The sequence below is a fragment of the Megalobrama amblycephala genome, linkage group LG23 (genome assembly GCF_018812025.1).
Source record: "Megalobrama amblycephala isolate DHTTF-2021 linkage group LG23, ASM1881202v1, whole genome shotgun sequence".
Taxonomy (NCBI): domain Eukaryota; kingdom Metazoa; phylum Chordata; class Actinopteri; order Cypriniformes; family Xenocyprididae; genus Megalobrama; species Megalobrama amblycephala.
The window spans coordinates 9,045,156-9,054,030 of NC_063066.1; the positions used below are offsets into that span (position 1 = coordinate 9,045,156).

General features: G+C 36.6%; 1 protein-coding gene across 3 annotated transcripts; it reads left to right on the top strand.

The window, feature by feature from the left end:
• The first annotated feature begins 645 nt into the window (after positions 1 to 645).
• Positions 646 to 8,184, top strand: phf6 (PHD finger protein 6). 3 transcript variants are annotated; one of them, XR_007182767.1, is made up of 12 exons: positions 651 to 811; positions 2,887 to 3,047; positions 3,246 to 3,347; positions 3,455 to 3,588; positions 3,672 to 3,718; positions 3,805 to 3,968; positions 4,118 to 4,261; positions 6,054 to 6,158; positions 6,332 to 6,465; positions 7,273 to 7,402; positions 7,608 to 7,756; positions 7,910 to 8,184. XR_007182767.1 is itself a non-coding variant. In XM_048176847.1 (11 exons), exons 2-10 carry the CDS (start codon positions 2,916 to 2,918, stop codon positions 7,400 to 7,402), a joined length of 1,092 nt encoding a protein of 363 aa, XP_048032804.1. In that variant the 5' UTR covers positions 651 to 811; positions 2,887 to 2,915; the 3' UTR covers positions 7,608 to 8,184. The 3 variants fall into 3 exon arrangements, 2 of the variants coding, with proteins under 2 accessions (XP_048032805.1, XP_048032804.1); XM_048176847.1 differs by having other exon boundaries at positions 7,608 to 8,184; XM_048176848.1 differs by lacking the exon at positions 6,054 to 6,158 and having other exon boundaries at positions 646 to 811; positions 7,608 to 8,184.
• The last annotated feature ends 691 nt before the right edge of the window (positions 8,185 to 8,875 follow it).

The following is an 8,875-nucleotide window of genomic DNA, read 5'->3' on the forward strand; positions in this document are numbered from 1 at the left end:
CCAACACATCATTACATATGCATCGATTATTTTACCTGATATGAAGTGTGCACTGCAAACACGAGTATCATTTATGATCGTCTCCGTCCAGTCTGTACGCCGTATTGCTTTCAACCACAATTATCTTTTTGATTTCTGTGAAGGAATGTCTGCCGGGATCTGATAAAACTGTAGTTTTGAACCAAAAGTCCTGTTCCTTCTATTCTGGCTGCCAAAAACACAACAAGACGACATTTTAAAGTCAAAACCTCAAACTTTTAGCGCGCCTGCTATGAGTTCTTATTTATGTTTTGCCTCCAGCTAGAGCGGTGACGTCACAATGACGTAGGCGATTAAGGGGTCTATATAACACTGGCGATATTTTACTGCAAAAAATCTTACACATTGCACCTTTAAAATACTATTCTCTAAATTGCAAAAAGTTAGCTTTGTTATAGGCCTACAAAGCAATAATCATTTATCAATCTCATAACAATGCTTAATATTTATGTGTAAATATTTACATTTTACAAAATGTTTATCCATAAACGAAACATCATCGGCGTTTTGTCAGTCCATTATGCAACTCATCTGTATATTTGCTCGTCTAGGCCTATTCCTCAAGCTATCTTGACGGTGACCACAGTACGTAAGGGGCGTGCGCGTATGCTTCAATGTCGGACAAACATGCTTTTTGCAGTGCGCGACGTCACTTGAACGCCTCGCAATGGTGAGAGGCAGAACTCACAGGCACTCAAAGCCCAGCGAGAGGAAGAGCGAGAACACGCGCTCACAGCCACTCTAAATCTATCCCCCATTCAACACAGCAGCGGTAAGAGCTTCCAATATGTCACACAGACACCGAAATGTACAGCTTAGAGTTAGGAAAACAATGGGCCGAGTGGAACAATTGTCGGGACTAGCTTCGTCTTTTTGCTGCGATATGTAAATACCTTTCGTATGGCGGGTCTCCACATGTGAAGCGGGCAAAATAATCCCGCAGCGAACAATGTATTATAAAAACCAAATGATGGTTTACAGTCACTCCAGAAGTTCAGATAAAAATATTTGCGCACAGTATTTCCTCATCATCAGTATTGTTGTAGCCACCATATGATGTGGCCCCTTTTTGGGCTACACTTATATAGATATACACATCTTTGTATCATTTGAAGGGGACACCAGATTTGACACAGTCTTATAGTAGTTCATATTCATTGGAAAGTGAAAGAGTTTTTCGTTAAGAGCGAAACAAGAGCTTTGTCGCGGGCCTGTATATCCTCCTCCTCCCTTATGCATGAAAACGCTGTGAGGGATGCTGTGTTTTTCCTTGTGTGTTTTAGAGGGGTTCATTGAGACTTATGGGCAGGTTGTATCAGCTGTTCTGTGGATACAGAGTGTCGCGCGGTGTTGCGTTGCTGTTTGTGTTGCAGCGCGAGAGCAGCTTCTCGGCTATCATGGCAGCGGAGCTCCTCTGTCGTGCGAAGGCGGGTAAAGCCATCGCGACTCTAAACAACACGCTATCCATCTCAAAACACAATGCGAATGATGGATAGATAATCGTACCAGGGAAATCTCGATATTTTTCATGTTTTAAATGAAAGTGATGAGCTAGCCGCCTCGCGCAGGATGTGTTTTGTGAACTCGGTCAGAGCTGCCTATTGGCATTGCAGTGTTTCGAATACGCCACCCATGTACTTTTCCTATTGTAATGCCAATAAAACTGTGTAGTTAACATAGGTTTGTGTGTCGTATGTTTGTTTGTCTGTCACTACAGTGATACGCAATTTTTTCTTTTCCACCAGGGATAAACTTGTTGAAATATGTACTTAAATAGTATAGTTTCTTTACTACATCATGCATTATAATAGTTAATCGAGTTGTAAGTAGTTTAAATAAGGGGTTTTCAAACTTTTTGGACCCCCAAATACAATTGTGAGGGGACCCCCTCCTATAATATAAAGGCATCTATTATGTCTTCATTTATAAACACCTATTTATGTAACACAATTTCAAGCGTAGTATTATATAGACTTAATGTTGTTTTTATATTTCCTGTAATATGAAAATGTATTAAAATGTTAGCTTTAATATTCACTTTTAATACTAGGCTATATGCAGATTTGCTTTTTATTTTGTTTTGTTTATTGAGTCGCCAAGGAATCGAAACAGCGTGATGGATTTAATAGTTTAGTAGTAATTATTAATAGTAATTTCTGGGCAATTGTTAAAATGTTGAATGAATCCATTTTATACATTATGCTAAATGTGTTACATTTTCTTAAACATCTAATTAGTATTTTAAATAAACTTTGACAGCACTAAAAACACATTTTGTGTGTGAATATTTCCTGGTGCCTTGGACCTCGGTTTATTTTTTTTTTTCATTTGTACTTTGTTTAAATTTCCAATTTGATTGAAGATGTAAATTGAAAAGATTTTGGAAAAATGTCATTCTATTTTAGTGTTTTGTGTGTATTTGTAGGATGATTATTGCTGAGAAATATCAGCAAGCTTTTTGTATTATTCATCAGACATTTTTAATCAATAAAGATATTTGGAAGTTTAAGTCATACTGGTCTTGTTTTTCCATTTTGAGAAATTTTAAACCAGAACAAATGAGTTTAATAACTCTGTGTAAAGGAATTGCGTAAGCAAACTAAACACAACCATCTGTCTAATCTATATTTTTGTCTCATATAGAGTGATTCAATAACAGATGTAGGATTTTCAGAAATCTCCCAAAAAAAAAAAAAAACTTGCATTTTAGCCATCTGTTGCTCGATATACTCACACAAAGCTTAGAAAGTTATTTCTTCATAGATCTGAACCACAAAAATGATCTTCGTCCTTCCTCCGGGTAAACTACAGTTCAATTGCAATGTTGTTTTTTTGTCTTTAAAACAGAAGAGAGGTGGAGCGTTTGAAAACTGGTCATGTCAGGACAGAGAAAAGGAGCTTCAGCACGGCTTCGAAAATGTGCCTTTTGTAGAACCAACCGAGACAAGGAGTGCGGACAGTTACTGGTGTCAGAGAACCACAGGGTGGCAGCCCATCACAAATGCATGGTATGTTAGCTGTCCACTAGCTTGTCCACTTTCTTGTTAAAATGGATGGAAATGGTTCTTACTCATACATTTATTTATCTATTTGCCTAGTTTCACAAAAAAGCATCACGTGATGTGTCGTGACAATAAAAGTGTAAATGTAACAGATATTTTGACACCTTGCATATCTAACATTTGACTTGTGATTGTTTTACTCAGCTTTTCTCGTCAGCATTGGTCACATCTCACTCAGACAGTGAAAACATTGGAGGCTTTTCTATTGAAGATGTGAAGAAGGAGATAAAAAGAGGAAATAAACTAGTAAGCATCCAGACCAACAGCTCTCATAAAATTCAGTTGTTCCTTTAGGTTGAAAATAGAGTATAACCATAAAGCTTTTCTATCTCACCTGCTGATTTCCTGTTCAGATGTGCACTTCCTGTCACCGGCCTGGGGCAACCATTGGCTGTGACGTAAAGACATGTAGGCGAACGTACCACTATTATTGCGCTTTATGGGACAAGGCCCAGACAAAGGAGAATCCCTCTCAAGGCATCTATCTGTAAGCATAATGCTGATGAGGTAAAACTGCAACTGTTTTACGACTATGTGACTAATTTTTTATTTTTATTTTTTGAAAATTAGTGTTTACTGTCGCAAACACAGAGATGCCTCTCAAGATGGCAGTGATGGTAAGCTGCTGTCTCTACTTATTTAATGTTGGACATTAACCTGCTTGTGAACCATTGCATTTATTAGCGATTTGCTCTTATTCCAGATGAACAGGGAGTTGCAGCCAATGACTCTGATTCATCTCCACCGAGGAGCAGGGGAAGGGGGCGTTTCGAGAAAAGCAGAATCCGAGGTGTGTCGCGCGGACAGTCAGATGACACTCGATCCACCTCGTCGCAAGGCAATGATGATACAGAGAGCTCTTCACATGTAGGTCATTTTATCTACTTTTTTTTTTCTCTCGATATAACTCATATTTAATCCATACAGGATTACAGGTGACATGATACAAGCTTCAGAATATCGATGGTTGGCATATTCTATAATGCTAATTCGTCATGTGCTTGTGTGTGCCACAGCGGGACCGGTCCCCTCTCAGAGGCAGCCCCAGTGATTCAGGCCTTCGCTGTGGCTTCTGTCATGCCGGTGAAGAAGAGAATGAAACTCGAGGTGTGCTCCACTCAGACAATGCTAAGAAGGTTGCTGCCCACTACAAATGCATGGTGAGACTTCAATCTACATAACAATGGGTCATATTTAAAGTGCCCCTATTATGTTTTTTTGAATATTACCTTTCATGCAGTGTGTAATATAGCTGTTTGATCTTTAAAACTTTGCGGATCTTTTACAGTCACAAAGTGCACAACAAATAAAGTTATTGTTAGGGTTGTGCTGATAGATGACTGTATCGTGCATCAATGATAGTCAGAGATATTTTAAGGTGATTTATTCACAAATTAAGAGTGCTTGTTATAAATCTTTCTTCATCATTCTCATACAGTGTTGTTTGAGCCAAGGCGAAAACAGCATCGTTGTTCGTCAGCATTTTTTTTTTACATAGCACAATACCAACTCCATCTTTGCTCGCAAAATGATTGAAAAGATTCTCATTTTTCCCTCAATGATAAAACAAAAGTAAATAATTAAATAAACAAGTAAATAAGAAAATTATTGATCAAATACGTAAACTATTGCACTCCAGTCAAACAAACTGTTTTCAGACTCTTTGAGAAATGAGGTGATATGCAATGTATATTATAAGAAAATTATAGTGTTTTTTGACCTTTGATGCATGTAAATCTATTGTAGGAGAACTACAGAATAAAATTGGGAACCTTTTAAATAGCATAATAGTGGCACATAAAACAAACATTTTTTTGATAAATTTAAAGGTGCCCTAGAATTAAAAATTGAATTTATCTTGGCATAGTTGAAGAACAAGAGTTCAGTACATGGAAATGACATACAGTGAGTCTCAAACACCATTGTTTCCTCCTTCTTATATAAATCTCATTTGTTTAAAAGACCTCCGAAGAACAGGCGAATCTCAACATAACACTGACTGTTACATAACAGTCGGGATCATTAATATGTATGACCCCAATATTTGCATATGCTAGCCCATGATCAAGCATTACACAAGGGCAGCCAGTATTAACGTCTGGATCTGTGCACAGCTGAATCATCAAACTAGGTAAGCAAGCAAGGACAACAGCGAAAAATGGCAAATGGAGCAATAATAACTGACATGATCCATGATATCATGATATTTTTAGTGATATTTGTTATTTGTCTTTCTAAATGTTTCGTTAGCATGTTGCTAATGTACTGTTATATGTGGTTAAAGTTACCATCGTTTCTTACTGTATTCACGGAGACAAGACTGTCGTTATTTTCATTTTTTAAACACTTGCAGTCTGTATAATTCATAAACACAACTTCATTCTTTATAAATCTCTCCAACAGTGTGTAATGTTAGCTTTAGCCACAGAGCATACTATCAAACTCATTCAGAATCAAATGTAAACATCCAAATAAATACCATACTTACGCGATTGGACATGCTGCATGACGAACACTTTATAAAGATCAGTTTTGAGGGTTATATTAGCTGTGTGAACTTTGTTTATGCTGTTTAAGGCAGTCGCGAGCTCCGGGGGCGGGGGAGCACGAGGATTTAAAGGGGCCGCAGCCTGAATTGGCGCATATTTAATGATACCCCAAAATAATAAAATAGGCAGTTAAAAAAATTAATTAAAAAAAATCTATGGGGTATTTTGAGCTGAAACTTCACAGACACATTCAGGGGACACCTTAGACTTATATTACATCTTTTGAAAAAAATGAGTATTTGTAAACAAATATTATCTCTCAAATATTCAAGATATTTAGTACTGAAAAAGTATATATTTTTACTCCATGTTATTTTTGTATATTTTTTTTCTAGGTTTGAAAAAGTTTGATTCAGCCTGCTCCGCTTAAAACAACTTTTTTTTTTCTCTGTTTTTGTCACAGCTTTTTTCTTCGGGTACCGTCCAGCTAACTACCACCTCACGTGCCGAATTTGGGAACTTTGACATTAAAACGGTTATCCAGGAAATCAAAAGGGGAAAAAGAATGGTGAAATTTTCAAAATTTAATTCAGTATAGAATTGCTAAACTATATTGCTGACATATAAGAAAGTGAATAAATATAGGCTTACATCATGGTCAGTAGAAAATATATATTTTTTGTATGATTTGGTTATTATATTAATTCATAGTCATTTAATGTATTTTTTTTTCCATTTCAGAAATGCACACTTTGTGCCCAGCTTGGAGCCACCATTGGATGTGAGATAAAAGCCTGCGTGAAAACCTACCATTATCACTGTGGCCTGCAAGATAAGGCCAAATACATAGAGAATATGGCTAGAGGCATTTACAAGTATGTTCTAACTATTAACTGCTTGTTTTCATTAGTATACAAATATGAATAGTCTGGCAAGATCATTTTGGCCAGAATAAGATTTGATTCTTGTTCTTACATTCTGTATACACATTGAAACCAGCAGGACAGCAAGCTAGGGCTGGGCGATATGGACAAAAAAAAAAATCTTTTCTAAATATTTTTTTATACCTGTGAAATGTAAGTTATGCACTGATTATCTGTCAGTGCATCATACGGCTTTAAACTATACTTGTTAACTATAGTTATTTTAAAAACCTCAAAGGGTTAGATCACCCAAAAATGAAATTTCTGTCATTAATTACTCACCCTCATGTTGTTCCAAACCCGTAAGACCTTTGTTCATCTTCGGAACACAAATCAAGATATTTTTGATGAAATCTGACCGCTTTCTGACCTACCTGTATACAGCAACGTCATAACCAATTTCAAGGCCCAGAAGGGTAGTAAAGACAGCGTTAAAATAGTTATCGTGACTGCAGTGGTTCAACCTTAATGTTATGAAGCAACAAGAATACTTTTTGTGTGCAAAAACAAAAATGACGACTTTATTCAACAATTTCTTCTCTTCCCTGTCAGTTTCCTACGCTGTTTGTTGAACTAACCCTTAGTTATAAAGCATGTCTCATGTTTAGGACAAATTGGATTATGCACTTTCTCCACAGCACTACTATATATCGATATAAACCGTATTGCCTATAAACTCGATATACCACCCAGCCCTACAGTGATCACATGTGCTGTTGTATTGCAGTATAACATGAACATTTATGTTGTTTTCACCAGGCTTTATTGTAAGAATCACAGTGGAAATGAGGAAAGGGATGAGGAAGATGAAGAGAGGGAGAGTCGCAGTAGAGAGAAAGCTGCTATTGACAACAGAGCAGATCCTCCATCGCAGGTCAATGGAAACTAGGTGAGATTCTGCATGTGTCCATGAAAGGGAATCTCATGTTAATACTAATCATTGTACATGATACAGTGATTCTTTTGGATGTTCTTGTTACAATGTCATTTTTGTTCAGAATTTGTGCTTGATAACGATTCAGGATCATGCAATGTGGTATTTTGATATTATAGACAACGGACATGATGAAGATTGAAATACTGTCTTTTTTCAGATGGTGATGAATGAAGATGGAAGACATGATGTGATGGGAATAAAAGAAATATTTTTGTATAATGCTCAGTTAGAAACTAGGGGCCAGCTCACAATATCTGACAATTTCAGTTTTCCTCACTTTGACAGTATTTCATGGACATTGAGAATGTAAGTTCAATATCAAAGGATATCGATATGTTACTGCAGTGTAAACCATAACTTAGCTGGATAGGTTTTATTTAAACATATGGTATATTAATACTTAAAACCATATGATTGGACAGCTGGAACAGTGTCATCTGTTTGTGCTTGCACCTCCAGTTTCCTCTTTGGCAAACTGCTCTTTGACTGGACCCACTCTGAAAAAGACTGCCCCTGCCGACTGTTTATAGTGCATCTCCTCCAAACCATGACGTTTAATAAGCCTTTCAAAGTAACTCTCCTTCATGAAACTGTCTTTACCTCTTTTTTCTCTCTTGCAACATGTATTATATTTTATTACTGTATTATACTCATGAGTAATATTGGATATCTGTGGTTTTCTTTATAGTACAGAACAGGATTAAAGAACATTGGCTAGCATGCACTTTTTTCTACTCTGTCTCACATGGTGGTCTTTCTTTTTTCTGTTTATGCACATGTTCCACATGTATCTTTAATTAGGCATTGTGTGCTTTGTGTTTTCAGTTGTCTGTTTGGTGGCAACAATTCAAAATAAGAGTCCTTCTGAAAGGCAGATGCTTTCGAGCATACTTGGGGAAAAAGTTAAAATGTATATCCTGAAAATTACGTTTATACTTTTATTATTTAATACAACATATATTATAGTATCTATTATGATTATTAGTTTTAAGTGCTTAAGTTGGGTTTCTTATCAGGATGCAGTAGTCACACTTATTACTCCAGTGTGAGAGAGAGAGATGCGTATTTAGTCTTTACTACACTTCTTGAACTCTTGAACTCATTTCGACTGTTACTGCTCGGAAAGAAAACATACTGTCCACTGAACACATTGATCTTTTTGAACAGGTCACATTATATGGGATAATTTGTCACAATAGGACCTGGCATTAAAGGCACAATATGTAAGATTTTAGGATTAAAATATCCAAAAACAATGTTATATATTTTGTTGACTTGTGTACTTGCATACCAAATGTTTCCAAGAATGTTTCAATCCAGAGAAATAAGCAGTTTTAACCAGGAACGGACCATGTTCGTGTGTTGCCTATCAATGACATCATACCCTCGTTACCGTCGGTTTCTGGTTTTATTTTGTAGAAACCA

Coding starts and splice junctions, on each gene's coding strand:
- phf6 (XM_048176847.1), top strand. CDS start 2,916: ATGTCAGGACAGAGAAAAGGAGCTTCAGCACGGCTTCGAAAATGTGCC. Junction 3,969..4,117: donor ATACAGAGAGCTCTTCACAT/GTAGGTCATTTT, acceptor TGTGTGCCACAG/CGGGACCGGTCCCCTCTCAG. Junction 4,262..6,053: donor CTGCCCACTACAAATGCATG/GTGAGACTTCAA, acceptor TTTTTGTCACAG/CTTTTTTCTTCGGGTACCGT.